This window comes from Aythya ferina, assembly GCF_964211825.1.
Source record: "Aythya ferina genome assembly, chromosome: 14".
NCBI lineage: Eukaryota > Metazoa > Chordata > Aves > Anseriformes > Anatidae > Aythya > Aythya ferina.
The window spans coordinates 19689579-19708831 of NC_140312.1; the positions used below are offsets into that span (position 1 = coordinate 19689579).

Here is a 19253-nt window from a genome sequence, read left to right on the forward strand (position 1 = left end):
GCCCCACGGCTCCACAGCAGCCTCAGTGTGGTTCCTGAGCTCCCTGCACCACGGCCACGGGGAGGGACCCTGCAGAAGTCACATCTCTGTGCCCCAGGAAACAAAGATGCCCCAGCAGGAGGTAAGAAGCACAGAAACTGGAGCACATCTCTAACCACCCACCGTATGATGAGACTGGATCTGCCAACAGATTTTTAACAGAAGGAGACGTGGCTGGGGAGTCTCCTCTGGCACAGGAGCACATATGGAGACAATTATGGTTGTCTGCAGGGAAGACAGAGCCTCATGTGGCACCAGCAAAAAGGGTGCTCCTAATTGAAGCCCATCGTCTGGGCTCTGCATCAGCAGGCACCAGCATTGCTCTGCTAAAGGCAACAGCTGTCCTCTGCTTTTCAGGAGAGTGCAAAGCTCCTGCCAGCACTACCTGAAACTGAATGCTCCTACCACTCTTGGCACCGATGCAGGAACTACAGCACTGCTCTGAGGTTTCCTAAGGTAAAAGGTGCCCTCAGGTAAAAGCTGGATCAATAAAATCCTGTGTAACACAAGGGCACACACGTTTACAGTAACTGCCCAGAGCTGCTCCCGGAGCTGGTCTATTTTTGCTCTGACTCTTACTGGCCATGACCTGACCAGGGCATATAACTGCTATGTCAAATAACCCCAAAACACATTGCAGCGATTTATTATGGCCACAAAGGTGGATACCATGTGCTGCAAGCACACATTTCTTACAGCACAGCACCAAACCTGAGCAAAGCTGTTTCCTGCAGCTTAGGAATTTGCACCTGGCCCACAGGAGGGTGCTGCTCACCCTGACACAGCACAGGGTTGGCATCGCTTTTCTTACTGCTCCCTTCAGGACACAAACAACAGCCGAGATGCTCAGAGCACCAAAAAAAGATGAAGCCTGCTGCTGTCCGTGTATTGTCAGCCAGTGCCCTGTTCTATGCTGGCAGGAAACTTCCACATGTGCCACCGTGTACCAAATACACACAAGTCCAGGAGAACACTATGCTCTGGTTTATGATATATGTTATCTCTAGCTTAGGAAATAAGGATGTGCACACAGCTGTGTGTACACCAGGCTTCACCACAGGGTCTGCTGCATCTATCAAGAGAAACAGGGATTAGGGGTTCACTGTTCAGGTATGTGTGGTTTTTCCTCTTAAAGTTTATAGCTGCGACATCTGCTAAGGCATCAGGCATGTGTCTGACAGCAGGAAGAAAAAAAAAACAAAAAAAAAAAACATAAATATCTTTTAATGATGGTAAAGAAATCACAAAGATTTTACCACATTTGATAAAAATTGCTGTGCTAACATCTTATACAATGACAATAAGGCACATTAGTATTTAAAAATGACAATTGATAAAGAACTAGCAGATGGACACAGTGTAAAGGAAAGGCAACAATAAGCAGAGGATATAACCCACTGTTACATTTTTTTGGTATGACAACAACTGACACAATACAACTCTCATGGCAAATTTTGGTCAGCTAGTACAGCCCTCAGCGAGGAGCTGATGGCATCGCATCCCTTCTCAGGCTGTGCCCAAGGCAAAGTGAAGTATGCATTAGCAAACACACCCAGCACGGAGCAAAGCCACGCAGCAGGCAGCTTCCCCAGCACCATGGATCCCAGCACCAGACTGGGGGAAATGTTACACTTCATTTGTACCGCACAGATAAATCAGTAAAAAGGCAATCTCTTATATGTGCTATGCAACTTCTGCAAACTATTTGGGAATAAACTACTGTAAACTGCTCAGGTCAGCTAGCCAACGTGGCCTGTTCCATTCATCAAGTCACGTTTGTTTAAATGGATTCCCAAATGTGAAAAAGCTGCTCCAGGCAATTTTTGCCATATTATTTATTCTGCAAAACATTATGTCATGAATAATATCTAAAATCACTCTGAATTTAAAATAATTCAGAAATCATATCCCATAGCATACTATGGTACCAGAAATGATTGTTAGCAACCAGAGGTGATGAAATCAAATCACCGTGTGCTTACCAGAAAAAGGGAAGCTTCACCCCTCTAAGCACATTTCAGCTGCACTTCAAATATACACAAAATTTTATTCCTAAAGACAAAGATTAGACATTAAAAACTTGGACCCAAGTCCAGCAAAATGTTTGGTTCCCTATTGTCCTGTGGAGTCTTGAGATCACCAGGGAGCTGGACTAAGAACGAACAGCTTTCATTGCTGCAGAGATTGGCAATCCAAGTATTTTAGGCAGTACATTTCCACAACAGGGATTTGATTCTCCATCAAATGTTGTAATATTTTATGTATTTGCACATTAGAAAAATAGCAATGTGCCTATTTATAAAACACAATAGAAAGGTACTAATTATATTATGCACTAAATACATATATATGTATTAAATATTTGAAATTTTACTTAGCCAGAGGCCTCACTTTTAGCATTGTAGTCATCTCAAAAGAAAAAGCAAGACCCAAAATGATTTCCACCTCAGGTAGAATTTGATTGAAATAATAAAGACAGGTGGCTTCTCACATGTGCAGCTGCTCCACCAAAGGCTTACAAATATGACAACTGAGTGCAAGTAATTCTTGGGACGTAACAACGTTATTTAAAGTGCAAAGGCACAGTGCCTCATCTGCACTGAAGAGATTGACCCTTTAGCTATGCCAGCATAGCAGACGTGTAAAACCCTCTAGTGCAAACACTTACATCATTATTAGCATCCTAGACTGAGACACAAAGCACAACAAGCTCCACAGATACAAAGCACGTTGTATGGCATTAGCAGTAGACGACTGCTACCTCCATGGCAGCTTCATTAGCTCAGCTAATGCTATTAAAACAAAGTTTAAATCACCTTGATCACTTAATCACCTTTCCAAAGCATGTGAAAGAAAACCCAGAAGATAATGCCCTGAAACAAACTATCTGCCTGAAGAGTTTGACCCTCAACTAACAGGGTTTCCTCTTGTTCCAGTTTGTTCTATGATCTTCTGGTAGACCAGCAGTCTATGACAGTCCAGTCGCGTGGGTGATGCCTTTGACTTCCTTAAAAACTCGTAGCATCAACACCAGGGTGATGGCAGCAGGCAGCTAGGCACAGTGAGGTTGCACAGCCCTTGGGCAGAAGATTCAAAGAACTGGATCTGGGGAGACGTGCAGTGTTGCTGGTCTTTTCAAGTAAGGTTTGAGATGTAGATCTAGGATCCAGCACAGAGTGGCAGCCAGGATGCTCTTCTGCCTGCAGAACCTCCCGTCTGTATGCCAGGCCTGTCAGCGATGGATTTTATTGCCTCTCAGCACAAGCCAGCAGAAGCAAGCAGAGATGAAGGAACTGCTGTGTTTTTTTCTCAAGAGAGAGGATCCCTCCGTTCATCACTGCAGCCCGGTGGGGAGGGAGTGAGGAAGTCATGGCAGCTCAGCTGCCCTGGCTGGGGGAGCCCAGTACAGAATTAGATTAAAATTACATAAAAATAAATAAGCACAAAACCAGAAATACCTGATAATACCTAGTATAGGACACTGACTCATGCAGCAGCACTGAGCAGGAACTTGGTCCCTGCGTTACTATTACACTCATTATGGAAAAAGGCACACTGGCTGCCCACAGCTCCCTTCATCCCAGGCTCAGAGCCCAGAGGACCGGGATATTTTGGGGCTGTTTTATAGCTTTTTGCTTTAGCCTTGGTGCAAAAACTAAGTAGCAGTTCAAAGGCAATAGCAAAATATACAACAATTCTTCTGCTTACAGTCATTGTATGTGTTTGACTGTAAGCAAAACACAAAAAGAGGCGTGGAAGAAGGTGATGAGGTGGATCTGGCAGCGAATTAGGGAGCAGCAGCTGTAGCTGCAATGACTTACTAGGAAATCAGGATCACTAAATCGCACAAGACTGGGGCTGACCATGTCATCATAAATCCAAAGATAAGCACCATGTGCATAGTGGCAGCACCTTTCCACTTTACGAAGTAGACTGAAAACTGTTTCTGCATCAAAACATTTACACAAGTTAAACATTTATTACTGCAATTGGCACATTAGGAGGAGTTGAACCTGCTATATACAGCAGCAATAAATGCAGAAAGTCTGACATTTTGCAGGAGAATACTAAAGACATTTCCAGGAGCATTTAACATGGCTGAGACTGTGAGTATTCATTTCCATAATGCTGTGTTGTTATCATTAATGAATTCGTTAATTATCTCTTAATTCCTCATTTAGACGGGTAATTGCTGGATTAATGCCTTTGGGAGCAGAGTTGCTAGAGATCAGGGGGTTTACACAACATTCCAGGCTGGCCCAGCGCTCTGAAAGCTGCGGCTAGGACAAACGTCACTGCTCTCTGGTCAGAGGAGTGTTCCCAAAAACAATCATTCTGGGATTCCTTCTTCCCATAGATTACACATTACGCTGAGACAGGGATGAGAGAAGGGCTAGATGGCAGTGGGTATGGCAGACTTTTCCTTTTAAAATCCAGTACATGCATTCCCCTGTCTATTTCAGACAGCAGACGGCAGAAGAGCCCCTTCCAGAACAGAAAACAGCCACGTCACAGAAACACAACTGGTGAAATACAGCTGCTGCATTCGTCAAACAGCTGCAAAAGGCACGTACGCGTGTCTGAAATTCCTTTATTAATCAAATTTTTTAGGGAAACAGTTTTCAGCTGTGGTCCCTGATTCCTAAATATGAAGTTGGATTACTTCTAAAGGGTCCATAAACACACTGAAGCATACTCCTCTTACGAAGGAGGCTTGCTTTTGCTTAGACTCACATCTCCATTAAAAAGAAAATATTGGCCTAAAAAGAAAATGGTTAAAATCACAGTTTAAAGAAATCCCTGCCATGATAAGCTCTAATCTCCAGTTAACGTCCAGTGACTCTCTATTACACTAAACTCTCTGACAACTGGTATTTATTTCTGTTCCCTTTTAACCAGGGCTGTGTGAGTTTATACAGAGGATAAACTGTGGCCTCCGGATATTATCTTAAATAAGAACATCAGAAGTTGTTCTTCTGTTTGGCTGGCTGCTTTCACCACTGGACTTTACTATGCTTTTTTAATGTTTTGTTTGAAATGGAATTTGGAAGCTACATTGCCAGTTGCGGCTACACAAACAGCACTGCAGCCAAGCATGATGTGCTCTACCTGAACATAAATCACTTTAGTGTATCTTTTAGCTGTAATCCAAATTAATTCTTTGAAAATCAATTTATGGCTGTTTTATTGTGCTTTAATGCAAACAAATACCCAGGTGCTACAAATATGCATCCTGACAGCCGTGGAACTACTGCATCTTGGAAGTAACACTCTTATTCCTCCCTTCCCTGGCACAAGTGGAAATGAATTTGAAAGAAATGTTAATATTTTCTGATTTCTCCTTCTGTTACCCTACTGTACAGTTACAGGTCAAAAAAATCTTCACCTGGGCAGCATGGAAAGGGTAGAAGTCATCATGAGAGTGTAGAGAGGAAAAACTCACCCAAAACAACTTCTACTTTACTTTATCCCTGCTTCAGAGGATGTCTCCTGGTGGGCCAGAGCAGCTTCTCGGTCCTCCTCTCCCTCTCAGCTACAAGCCCGAGGGGCAAGAGAGTGAGAAAGAGTGGCTGGGGGTAAGCACGAAAATTTGCCTCAACAGGGTGCACCGTTTATTGGTTGTTGTGATTTAATTTTTCATCACGACTTTGAGGAGAGGGCACTTCTAGCACTATTCTGCTGTCTTGAAAAATAATAGCTACAATCAGTGTTTAAAAATGGCATGGAGGATTTTGCTTAAAGTGAAAAGCCCTCCTGAAGCAGAAGCCTGGCTGCTGAAGCTGCTGAGGACATGGCTGCTCCCTCCCGACGCTGGCCCCCGCTTTGGTAACATAAGCTTGCTAATTATAATTATCCAAACTGCATAAGGGATTCTCAGCACAGAATAAAAAAAGTTCATGCAAAAAAAAAAAAAAGCAAAACTAGCTGTTTGGGATTCATCTCCTTGTATAAACACACCCTAAGGCTATGAAAGAAAAATATTTGTGCTTTTTGAACACTGCAGAAGCATTACAATTTTATCTCTGGTATTTGAAGACCTGTTTTTGCCTTAATAATGCCAGTTCTAGAACACATAATTCTAGGATCTCAGTTATATGCTACAGTGTGTCCCTCTGCCCATCTCCTCAATATTTCTACATGCTTCTACAATGTCCTAAAAAATGTAGGACACACTTAACATACAAATGTTGCTAGGTCCTGGGACTCATCTTTCTGCTATCTATTCATTCTCTTGAGGTCTAGGCTCCTACAATGAAGTGACGTGTGACATTTCAGCTTTCATTGAAAGAAGTGAACAGTTACTAGTTGCTCAGGAAAAAAAGTAGAAAATAATCCTAAAAAAAAGACAATAGATTTTTATTTAGAAGATGTTTCATGACTTATATTGCATTTTATTACCCTTTTGATTCTTGATTCATTATTTTTCAATGATTAAGACTAAGCATATTGTCCGTATAAAACATCTTCTCCTTTGTAAAAGCTGTCAAGAAACCGCAGCACAGACTACAGACTGCAAACTTCCCTGGGAGAAACCACCCTCTTCCAAATGTGTAGGGTGTGCTAGGTATAGTTGGCACTCAGTTAAAAAAAAAAAGAAAAAAATAAAAAAAAAAGTTAATCTTTCAATTATACTTTCATAATTGTATTCTATTGCTGTAAGAAGAGAAGAGCCTTCCTACTCAGTGCTTCTATTTTAGAGTGAACAACAGACACTCTTTACAGTTCTGCATAATTTAAAAGCAAAATACAAAGTTTTATTTACACTAACATGGTGAACAGCTTTCAGCAGAATCCTCTCTGGCTCTTTTTCTGTACTTTCTGGCCTACCATCCCCATTTCAAAACGTCCATGACTGAACATGTGTAAAGGGTTTATGGTCCATAAAACCTGTATTCACACATAAAGTCTGTGTGACATAGACAGATGCTGGCTAGTCTATGAGGCCCTTTTCATTTTGGCTCCTGTGACTCTGCCTGGCTTGTAAAACTGGCTATGAAGAGCTGCAGTGTGTTGAGACCCATGAATTACAGATCTCCATATCTAATGTTCACAATTCTGAAGTGCTCCTAAACATTAGGAAAATGAATGATTGACCATAAGCACGAATCATACTTCTAAACAATCTTCTCTGAATAAAAACCCTTCCAGATTATCCAAAGAGAACCAAGCTAAAGAGACAATCTTTCCTGGCATGTAAAAACCTGCGTAGAAATTAGAAAATCATGTCCCTGTTGATTTGGCTGCATTAGTCTGTCAGAAGATGACGACAAAGCATTTAGAGGTGATAGGTAGTTATAAGCTATTCGTTAAGAATTTTTCCTGCATGTCTAGATTTTACTTACCTAGCTGTCTCAGAATCACCAGCTAAGGACTACACATTACAGACCAGAGCCAACAGTCCCCGTCAGTCATTCCTTAAAAATATAAAGGTGTGATGATATGAAAAAGCAATACCACAACTAGAGACAAAAAATATGTTGCTTTGTAGCACTTTGCTAGACAGGATGCCCAGGCTCCTTCAGGATCTTGTCCCATCCAGACAGACTTCAATGCTGATGATTAAAACTCGGGGGGCGAACAGAAACGGAAATTTGATGACAGAAGAGAAAGGAGATGAAAATCCACATGAAAACTCTTCAGTTCACAGACTGGTCACAATCAAGTTAAGAATTGCCTTCACTCAGTACCACCTATTGAATCATTACACCTGGCAGACAAAGAAAAGCATTAAAACACACTGCACAGTAACCAATGTGTTACCAACAACCCTGCCTCTTTCCATCTGAGTGCACATATGTTTCATACACAAACACACAGACCACACCCATTTTTTTCCAGACTTTGTTCCAATTTCCTGCCTTCCTCCAGCTAGTTTTTAGAAGCAGAGGTCCCACTGTGCTCCTGCACACCCAATGCGAAGTCCACAGCATGGTGCACGCTGTGGAAGAGAAGGTGGTCCTCGCCCTCTTTGAAGAATTCTCCGCGGATCAGGGAACTCCTCACCGAAGGATTGCACTGAGCCAGTAGCACCTGGACATCTATCTCCTTGTAGTCCTTGCAGACCTCTTTGAGCGTGCGTATTCCTGCCGTGTCCAGGAACTGTACTGCACAGCAGTCGATCACTATTGTGTGAAACCCCAAGGGTTCAGAGACAAGCTCCAAGGAGATGCCAGTTTGGTTGCCACCAGAACCCACCTCTTTGTGTCTAAGCATTCTTTTTGCTGCCTTTTTCTTTGCTGCCTTCACCTGGGCTGGGTTGACTCCAGTTTGCTTGTACAGTGTGGATTTGAAGCACTCTTTGTTGATATAGTAGAGGGGTGCTTCGAAACGGAACACCATGACTCCTGGCTTAGTTTGCAAGTTCTTGTAAGCAGACAGGGATTCGTATGTTTCAGACTCTGCCACCCAGCCAAGCAAGGGTGCCTCTGGTTTCTGAGTTCGGAAAATGACACAGAGCATAGAGAAGCAAACACCAACCAAAAGACCAATCTCAGTACTGATGAGTGCTGAGGACACCATAGTAACTATCCAGATTATTGTGTCCACCCTGCTCAAATGCCACATTTTTGGCAGGTCTTTGAACTTTCGCAGGGCTCCTCTGAGGTTTACAATAGTTATGACAGCAAGGACACATTTCTGAAGGGAATAAAACAATGGTGCAATCACAAGGAGGACTATTAGAATTAACAAACTAGTCACTATGCCAGAAATCTGGGTCCTACAGCCTGTTGACTCTTTGACAAGAGTCTTGGCAAGAGCTGCACTTGTTGTGAAGCAATGGAAGAAAGAGGGAATGATGTTGCAGAAGCCAATGGCATACATTTCCTGGTTGGCCCTCACGGTATAACCATGCTTCTTGGCAAACATCTCTGAGAGGGAGACTGTGATGGCAAAGCCAATGATGGCTATGGGGATTGCATCCAAAGCCACATTAGGAATCAGGTTCCATTCTGGAGGTCTGGGTGGCAGAAACCCAGTTGGGATCTCTCCAGCAATGCTCGAGCCATATGTTTCTCTCAGCTTCCCTAAGTGAGATGCCAGAGTAGCTGCCACAACCACAGCTAATTCAATTGGTATTGGAGCCTTAAGCCTGGATTTAAAGTGTTCGTTAAGCTCTTTGGTTGGGATAAGAACAAGAAAGCACAAGAAGCTGGTGATGAGATCACAGATGTTGGTTTTGTGTATGTTTCTGAAGATGTTTATCCATGTGGTTATGACGGAGCCAACACCACTGCTCCGTGGAATGTCCAGACCCAGAAGATACTTAGCTTGTGAAGTCAGGATGGTAAAGGAGGCACCCGTGACAAATCCGCTGAGCAACGAATCGGAGAGGTACACTGAGACAAAGCCCACTTGAAAGAAACCCATGGCCACCTGCAAGGAATCAACCACACAAAACAGATTAGGATCCAAACCTTGCACAAGTCATCCCTGTGGGGCTCTGGAGGAAAGTGGGATAAAAAGAGCAGCATATGTGGCCTTGGAGAACAAGGCATGGTGTCAACATGGAGCAGAGAGTCTCCATTATTCAGCTGCTCTTTTTGCACTGCACTTAAACGAACTGCATTTCCAACACAGAGAAGGCTTTTTTAGAGGTCACGGAGGTCTCCATACTCTGAACATGTGCCTACTGTTTACCCATTGGCTCAACGTACCTCTGCCTGCCTTAGTGGGCAAAAAAGGAACACAAGGGAAAAAGCATTTGAAATACTAGCCACTTTTGCCATTTCTCTCACAAGTTCTTTTGATTTCTATGTACTTTTCAGGGATCCAAAACCTATGCTTTTGTCTGTCTCCCACTCAAGCTCACAACCTGCTATAAAAATACAGCTTATGGCATACCAGCTGCCCCTTGCACTGTATAAAGCTTGGCCCATCTGGCTCAGAAAGTATATGAGCTGCCCTTGTGATGCAGATTATATATGAATATATAAAATATATGAAAATACATATATATGAATAGAGATAATTTTTTGTCATTTGTCATTCATTTTTTATTAATGTTAGTCAAACGGAAAAATCCTTGGTGCTCTTCCACAGGAATGAGTGGTTTTATGGATACCTACCCTGTGTGTCTTCACACCTGGTAAACTTCCCTTCCTTCCCACCACCCTTCATGCAAAACAGAGCACAGACTTTCTCACAGCAGCTACAGAAACTTTTTGAAATCTCAACAGGTTTTTCTAGAAACCTTTTAACTTCCCGAGATGGCCAACAGGGCTGCCTACACTGTTATCTGAAGACAGCAGGCCAGAACTTACACATATTAAACATTAAGCAGTGTCATCTTGATATATTTCATTAGGTAGTTAAGGCTAATCATGGCTGGAAACTTCCTAAGAATCTCAAAACATTACTGAAGAGAAGGCAAGTTTGGAGCCTGGACTGAATAGACATGGGTTCAGCTCCAGACCTATAGCAGGCTCCTCCACAGTCTAGGTAATTCATTTAATTCAAGGTTTTCCCAGCTGTAAAACCAAAGTAGTGATAATCATCTTACCTAACTGTGTTGTAGGCAACTGATGTGACCAGGTTTGCTTTTTGTAATTTGATTGTAAAGTTATGAATACAAAGAGAATGTGAGTTTGTTTGGAGCTTCCCATTAAAATTAAACTAATAAAAATCGAGTGTGTGAAGATCTATTGGTTGGCAGGCTGAGAGACAGCAAGTAAAGTATGCTTAACATTCAGAGTGACTGAAGATAAAATAATTTGACTTTTCAAATAAAGAAACTTAACTGTACCTTCAAAGTTCAGTGCACATCACAGCTCCAAAACTGCTTACATCCTACAGTGATAAATCCACTGTACACCAAGCGACATAGAACATTTGTGAAATTATTCAACACTATCTTTCAGTACAAGAAAAAGTCCTAGGTAATGCCTAAAAGCAATGGTTTAGAGTATCAAAGGTATGTCTCCTTTTCCTCTCCTCTACAATTTGATTAGCTACCAGCAGGGATGCCACTGCAGGAAGAAATGAATGTGAACTCACGAAATGAAATATCACAGCTCTGCAGTACTGTTAAAATTAAATCCATCCTAGTTAATGCCTGACAGTCTAAAAACAAAGATATCTGCTTTAATTTCAGCAAGCACGTAATTCTATGAAGTAAGCAGAGACAAAATAGTAAAATATTGTTAAATAATGTATTTTGATATGGTAATAACTAAAAGTTTTGTTTCAATACAACACTATTTTATCTCAGTAGCATCCTTTTCATACAATGACATCAATTTGGCTTTGAAAGGGCAGACAGCAAAGTTTTACAAGCACATCAACAAATGAAAAGAAACTGGAAATAGCTTTTCTGTTCAGATTATTTTTCAATAAAAGAAAAGCCAAATGACCCAAGTCTGGAATTAAAAGCTGACACACCACATTTTGGCCCAACAAAATGGAGGCCCAAGATATAAGCCAGTTCCAGGGCAAGGCAAGGAAGGTGGTGAGCAGAAAGCTACAGGAACAGCAGGTGTTGTCAGGCAATGCTCCAGTGCAAGTCCTTACAGTTCCCACTATGGTAACAAAGCAAGCACAAAATGCTGTTTAGAAAAGGAGAGGACAAAGACAAGTTTCTTGCACCACAGTAACTTGAGACCACCAGCCTACCCTTCGTCCACTCGCCTGAGATGCAGGGAACATGTGCAACCCCAGCAGACAGCCCACAGGAACAATCGCTTAGAGAATTAAAACTGTTTCCACAGAATACCTGTTTGTCCTCCTTCTCTCACCTGATAAACTCCAGCTATGAAGGTCATGGTGGCTCCCACTTTTATTGCATAGCAGGTTTTATCACAGAGCAGGATCTGCGACGTCTGGTTCAGAGGCACAATGGTGGTGTTTACCTGCATGACTGTATCCGTGTGGGCACTAACAGTGGCTGCCTCCAAGTCGTAGCCAGCTCTCTGCACTTCACGATCCACTACTTGGCCCACCATCAGGCAAAGTGCACCAAAGATACCAACGGAGATGTGGTGAGAGGTTCCAAATATGGAATAAATAATGCCTGCAAAAAAGGACGTATAAAGGCCGTAGATAGGCTCCTGTCCAGCCAAGAGAGAATAGGCAATTGACTGTGGGACTAGTAAGACTCCCACAATCACACCAGACATTAAGTCTCCCAGAAGGCACTCTTTTAGTTTGTATTTAGGAAGCCATTGCAAGATGGGAAAGAGACTGAAAACACAGTCTTTAACTTTGGCTGGAGTGCAGCTGCAAATTTCCTTTGCTCGCTTAACCATCAGAGCCTTCAAGTCCTTCTTCTCCTCCTGAGGTTCCAAGAACATTCTGTGATGGAAAACATGCTTAGTATCATCTCCCTCTGGCACTTCTGCCACTGACTGGACACTGCTGAATTCTGCCGTGGCTGCCATCTTGAGGACTGCCTAGAAACACAAAGAAGGAACATTTTGACTAAATGAATGTGTTACGTCAGACTTTTTAAATGGAGTCGGATCAGTAGATATGAAAAGCAAGGGCCAATAGTCTTGGTTAAGCACAGAGAAAGCAAGTTCCAATCAAACTTGGAAAGAGCCTCCTCGTTACAACCCCTAAAACAAGGAATCATCTTCTCTAGGAAGGAAGCTGATATCCTGTAGAATAAACCTGCTGCTGGTAAAGTTGTGAAATGGAAAAGAATGCAAGAGCATTCTTAGAGAGGCTTCCTTGATAACAATGCTCTTTGCAGTCTGTTCCACAGTCCAACGACAGACAAGGAGTTTTATTGTGGTACAACAGTCACTTCAATTCAGTTGCTGAAAATTAACTACAATTAGTGTATTTTTTGTATTGCATAGCTTGGTCTAAACCTCATTTATTTACGCATTTATTAATGTATTTAAACACAGTGATTACACTTGCCAAATATTGTAAAGATTTGCCACCTGAAAAGATTTAATGCTTACACAATGACTTTATTTCATCTAATCACATTTTTTAAATGCTAGTTTTCAAGTAAATTACATCTAACCAAAAGAATACAAACAAGTGGAAGGCATATTAAGGGGGACAGTGTAAGGCAGGCAGCACATTTCTGCCAGAACACATGCTCTAATACAGACTGTTTACATACCATAAAGCAAGGTGATTATATCAAAGCACATTTAGGAACAGAAACAAATTGCCTGAATGTGAGAGACCAAATTCTTGATGAGACAAGTCCTAATGAAACTTTACGATCCCAACTGTGATTGCCTGCACTGCTGTGTTGTCATACAGCACTGTCAGTTTCTGGAAAACATCCAGTATGGTCCAGAAAACTCTCTTTCCATCACAATACCTGTTACCACCAGTATGTTGAAGTCATCAAATTTCATCCAGAAACACACTCTGGTGCTGCAAGTCAAGGTCAGACACTGCAGCAGAACTCTGAAAGTCTTTTTGAACTCTGCCTTTGTAGTCACTGAGTGCTAATAACAACCTGCCACTTAGGTATTAATTATACCTTCTCTATGCAGTGCAAACATCAACCAAACTAATATTTGATGCAATGTTTACAACTGAATTAACTATCACATCTATCAGAGCTAGCCACACTGAGCATTTTAAGTATACATCTCCAAATTTATTCACTTAATCAACATCTCACAAGTAGCTATAAAACATTTACTGCTACTATCACTTCAGAATGAACCTCTGAAAAATGTGTGTGGGGAGAAGTGAGAGAATTTATGTGTGGTGTTTAAACTGCCGGCTTCTCCTGCAGCCTGAAACTGATCTTCAGAGCTGTGCAGAGAGGAAATTACTTCTCTTAGATTTTGTTCTAATCAACTGAGTGTTCAATTTTTCTTCTTCTGTTCTAGGTTAGCACACTGTCACAAGGGGGTATCCAGATGTGGACCACACACATAATGGTTTACAAACAGCCACATCTCTAACAGTCTGTTTGCTCAAGAGATGAACAGCTTTTGGTTCTTCTGGCTAGAAACAGCAACCCAAGTAGTCACTATCTTAAAACACCCAAAGCATAGAATACCAAGCTTATCAAAGGACCCACAAGACAGTAGGAGCAGCTACAGACCCACTTCTCTTTCCAGACAAAAGCATTCATGGATTTCTATAGTAACCTCCTAATTAGAAAGCAACTCAACCTGACTGATCCAATTCTTCCACATTACGCCACAGCGTACTTCTCCTTAGAGTCTCTGTTTTGCAGTCTATGCCCCAGTTTCCTGGAAGTTCAAGCCTGAGGTACCTGTTTGGTTGCAAAAAAAGCCTGTCAAAACAAAGCTTTACAATTATATTGAACCAGGTCAACCTTCCCCACTGTTCTGAACAGTTATTAGCAGCCCAAATTCCCAAGACTGTCCTACCAGGCTACAGCTTGTACAGGGCTACTTAAAATCAATACACACTACATAATGCGGATAGATAGCCAACAAGAAATACCAGGGGCTGGTATTTTAACCCCAAAAGGTGCTTTCGTTCACTCCAAACCCAGAGACAGAGAGCATCTCTCTGACAGGTAAGCTCCTACATCCTTTCACATAGCCAAACACTGCTCCCTTTTTGCTGGAGGCCCCTGGACGCTACTGAAAGGCAGCTTTGTTTTGAACAGAGACCTCCCTAGCCCCAGAACTGTAAGTAACGCCGTTGTATCAGGAGGGGTGGATTTGCTGCACAAGGTGGGGACTGTATGCTTTCCTGTTATCATGACCTATATAACCCATACTCTGTTATACTTTGGGGCAGACAGAGCAGCATTGCCTGGTCTCAGACACTTCACTAACACCTGGCTCCTGCTCTCCCCACCCAGCAGATACTTACAGCAAGGTGTCAATGCTTTTCTCCTGCTCCTGCCCTGTTCTGTACTCCCACACCTTCAACTCTATGCCTACCCCATCTGAAAGCCACATGGGGTCTGCAGGGCAGAATCTTCAAACCAGAAAGAAGACTTAGCACAACAACCAAGGAGAGCGTGCCTCTTTGTGGTTGCAGTACTGAGAGCAGGCTGAACAGCAGCTTTGGAAAATTCACATTTAAAAAAAAAAAAAAAAAAAAAAAAAAGGCTAATGCACTCCTGTGTTAGGTGAGACCTAAGTGGAAAACGTCACAATTTGAACTCAAGTCCTATTTTTGGCATCTATGTCTTTCTATTGGTCCTGACCCTTATAAGTTAAAGAACTGTGAGTTCTGCATCCGAAGATTAGTCCACCCAGAACTGTAATATATTTACATTTCTAGGGGTAAGTTTCCAAATGCACTTATTAGCCTTCTTATCTGCTCTTCTTGGACAAGTCAATCACCTAGTATAATACACAGAAAGAGAAGAAAGCATTAGTTTTGCCTATCTGTGGTCCTAATTATTCCAGAATTCCATCTTAGTGCCGCCTAGCCACAAGGAATTGCTGTACCACATACCTAAATACACCGCATAACGACAAACGTCCTTTGATTAACATCTTACAGTCCACTATCTATAGCATGCTTTAGAATAATTATATGGTTAGCATAGCTGTATGAAGGACTTGGATCTTTACAATGAGAACTTTATGGTGCAAGAAGTGACTTACTCAAGCTCATGCAAGGATCACTTCGAGGACAATGCAAACTCCCAGCACACATCCTCACAATCCAGATATCTAATCTGACCCACCCAATAGTTATTGCAAAGTCCACTTAGGAATTTTTTATAGCACATACAAGAAAAGAGAAAAAAATGAATATAGCATGCAAAAGCAAGTGTCTGCAGCACCCAGCACAAGCACATTCTGTATTTGTATCTGCTCAAGCAGTTTTATTCATTTCACAAGCACAGAGTTACAAATCAAAAAGCCTTCATCCAATGCTCAGCATACTGAAAAGCTAGGGGGAAACTCACCTCCACGCTATTTTTTACATGTAGCAAATTAGTTAGATTATTTCATCTTCTGACATTTTAGTAAAAAAAAAAAAAAAAAATAGCAATGAAAAGCCTTCTGATTCCTCTTACCTTACACAGGACTTCCAGACAGCTTACTGAAATCTGAGAATTTTTCTTAATCCACCAGGAAACTCAAACATGAAACCCAGCTAGTTCAATTTAGCTCTGTGTAGTGTCATAAAATGTCTGCACAGTAGATGGTACCTGTTTTTTTTGGTTGTCTCAACCATACAAAAATGCTCTAAGTGAAAATCTTCTTGGCTACCAAATTGCAGGCGTATACTGGATTTTTGTGTTCACCTGCATAACAGCTTTCTGTACGAGGCATGAAAAGGGCCTTTCATCACACAGTCACAGCCTCTCAGGATGTCAGGACACTATGAAATGACACAATTTTCAACACTGTTTCACCCGATTCTGTTTGAAAGCATTACTCCTGAAACCATTTAGCCCAACCACACTGAATAAAAATGGATTTTGTTCTTAAAAAAAAATAAAAAATAAGATCTGTATGCTGAATGATATTCTGCATATTTAATCTGGAAAAGATACTACTGTGTTTTTTATTTTGAAAATTGCTATTTTCATACAGGTCATTTGTATGCCTAGAATTCACTTTTATCTGCTCCTTTTGGCCTCAGTAAGATCTTCAGGGGTTGTCTGATTGCCATGAAAGCTCTACATAAGCAAAGGATATGGCACAGAACTGTGGAAATTTCCAGTATCTCTCCATCATGTTATCAAGCAACTGCCATAAAATCAAGATATGGGGAGGTACTGCACTCCTGAGATCCAATGACTTTTACAGACTATTTCTGAATCCCATGTGGGCCTCTCTTACCGATCCCTTTATATGTTAGAGGTGAACTAACATCTGCCTAATGCTTGTCTTACTGGAAACTACCTGCAGCACAGGGCTTGGATGCCTGGGACTGTGTCCCAGAACACAGTCACCCTTACAGTAAGAGACTAATGGACTGTGAAGCTCACTCGAGGTCTGGAATAACTTACTTCAAGCTTAAATGTAAGACCTGAGTAATTAAGAGTAGAAAATAAATGAAAATAAAAGCGTCATTTCTATAACACCGATATTAGTTTTCCAGATTATTTCTCTAAATTTCATTTGAATGTATTGCCACTGTATGCTCTCACTATCCAGCCTCATGTACCCACCTGCTAGATGTAAGAAGTTTCAGGCATGCACTTGAAAACTAATGCATAAACACATCATTTGAAGAGGCATGATCATTTTTGAAGAGACGTAGAAGAGAAATGAGTAAATTAGAAATCCAAGCTCAATATGAACTGAACAGGAGCAGGGATACTACCTCAAGGTCCCTGCAAAATTTCACCCTAAGAATATAAGAGGAAAGCATATCACTACATTTTGATAACGAAATCTTCACACTTACTCCTTTTGGACAATAGACTCAGCTGTTAGCAAATAACTTCCTTACTGTTGTGGAGCAACAAGGAAATTCAATACTGCCATGATAACGCCAAGATAGGCACCAAAGCAGCACTGCATAATCCTTAACACTTTCAAACAACACGTTCAAGATACAAACATTCATTTCTACTGAGATCTTTCTGAGGAGCGTAAAAAGACATACCACCTTTATCATGCTTAACCAGCACAGCTGGGGACCGAGCTACCAGGATAATCACCAAACTTGAGCTCATGCACAGGAAAACATGCTGCCACACGTGAAGACGGATAATAAAACACTGCTTGCATGAAATATGGGATCTCTTCCTATGTCAACGACAGTTCAGCCAGGTGACAATGCCCCTAGGTGCTGGGCCCACTCTGTGGAGGGAAGAGCCACCCATCTCTGCCAGGCAGCTGTGTGTCCCGGGCGAAACACGCGCTGCCTGCCCTGCCCTCACGCCGCAGATCCCCTCGGAGATAGCCAACAGCTGCCTCCCACATAACCCCAACAGCCTTCTACTTTGGCACGGAGCATTTCCAGCAACTCGCTTGTGTCGGGCCCCTCCGTCTGCCCTTACCATTAGTCTGCGAGGTCAGAGCACCCAGGGGCTGCGCTCAGGGCCAGACATTGAGCTGGGCACGCAGAGGAAGCTCTGCCCCGAAGGAATTTCCGCAGCAGCTAACGCCAGCTCATGAGGAACCCGCTCCCTGCGTGGCTCAGCCTGCAGCCCTGCCACCCCAGCACGGCACGGGGGGCTCCCTGGGCCCGGGCGGACGGTGCAAGTAGCTGAGAGTAAAACTGAAAACCTGTAAAAAAATACTCACTGAAAAAAAAAAAAAAAAAAAAAAAAAAAAAAGAAAAAAAAAAAGGAATATCCACGCACTCGTCACACTCCTGAAATTGCGATTTCTGCTGAGAACGCGTGTAGCGGTGTGGAAGCCAAGGAAGGTCTGAGCTGCCAGGATCACGAAGGGAACCGTGCTGTCCCCGGGGGGCTCAGTGCCACCCCCCGACCTCAGCCGCATTTCGCCTCGCTCTGGCCGCGCTCCCTGCCCCGCTCGCAGCTCCGCGGCTTTCATTTTCTCTTTCCTGCCGCCTCGCATTATTTAAAACCCCGCACCAAGAGATGCTCCGGGAAGCGAGGTTGCGAACACCGAGCCCCCTGGAAGAGCCGGGGCGATCTCACACCGCCAGCCCCCTGCCCTCAACCCTTTGCCCTCAGCCCCTCCGCTGCGCCGCACTCACCACGGGGCCGCCGGCGGCCGCGGGCAGGACGGGCTCGGCTCGGCTCGGCTGGGCTCCGGCAGCTGCTGGAGGCTCGGCAGCGCCGGCCCGGCCCCACGCCTCGCCCCCGAGCCGCCTCCCCGCCGAGGGGCCGGGATCGGGAGCCGCCGGCCGGGCAGGGCCGTCCTTGCTGCCAGCGGCGCCCGGCCCCCGGGGCCACCGGCCGAGGAGAGCCGAGGGGGCGGCGGGGAGGTCGGAGCCGGCCGGGACAGCCGAGTGCCCCGCTCGGCAGGACGGGGCCGCTGAGGGCGAGGAACCCGGACAAAATGGCAGTTGCGAGCCGCGGCCCAGCCCCGCCGGGTGTTAGCAGCGCCCGGGCTGAGCTTCCCACCCCACCCCCGGCTCCCTCCTGCTGCCCTTCGGTCCCACCGTGAGGGCCCTGCCCTGGTGGTCCTGCGTGGGCTGTAGGGATAGTGTGTAGGGACACCGTGTGGGGACGTTGGTTGATCCGTGTGGGGGGTTGTTGGAACCCTCACACGCACAAGGTGTGTGGGAAAGCAGAAGTCTTGCTCTTGGAAACAACCAGGGCTATGCTGGCAGCAAGGAGATCAGAGCAGGCCTAGGGGTTGTCAGCATGAGATTTGGGGGCCGCACTGTGGGGCTGTGTGGTTCTGAGCCTCCTGGTGGGATGGCCA

At 43.6% G+C, this 19253-nt stretch overlaps 1 protein-coding gene across 3 annotated transcripts; it reads right to left on the minus strand.

The window, feature by feature from the left end:
* Window positions 1–1249: 1249 nt before the first annotated feature.
* SLC26A2 (solute carrier family 26 member 2) lies at window positions 1250–18965 on the minus strand. 3 transcript variants are annotated; one of them, XM_084535981.1, is made up of 3 exons: window positions 18580–18965; window positions 11772–12425; window positions 1250–9414 (listed from the first exon to the last, which is right to left on the minus strand). In XM_084535981.1, the coding sequence occupies exons 2-3, from the start codon at window positions 12411–12413 to the stop codon at window positions 7909–7911; spliced, it is 2148 nt and encodes a 715-aa protein (XP_084392107.1). In that variant the 5' UTR covers window positions 12414–12425; window positions 18580–18965; the 3' UTR covers window positions 1250–7908. The 3 variants fall into 3 exon arrangements, with proteins under 3 accessions (XP_084392107.1, XP_084392108.1, XP_084392106.1); XM_084535982.1 differs by lacking the exon at window positions 18580–18965 and adding an exon at window positions 18218–18369; XM_084535980.1 differs by lacking the exon at window positions 18580–18965 and adding an exon at window positions 17912–18196.
* Between the last annotated feature and the right edge of the window lie 288 nt (window positions 18966–19253).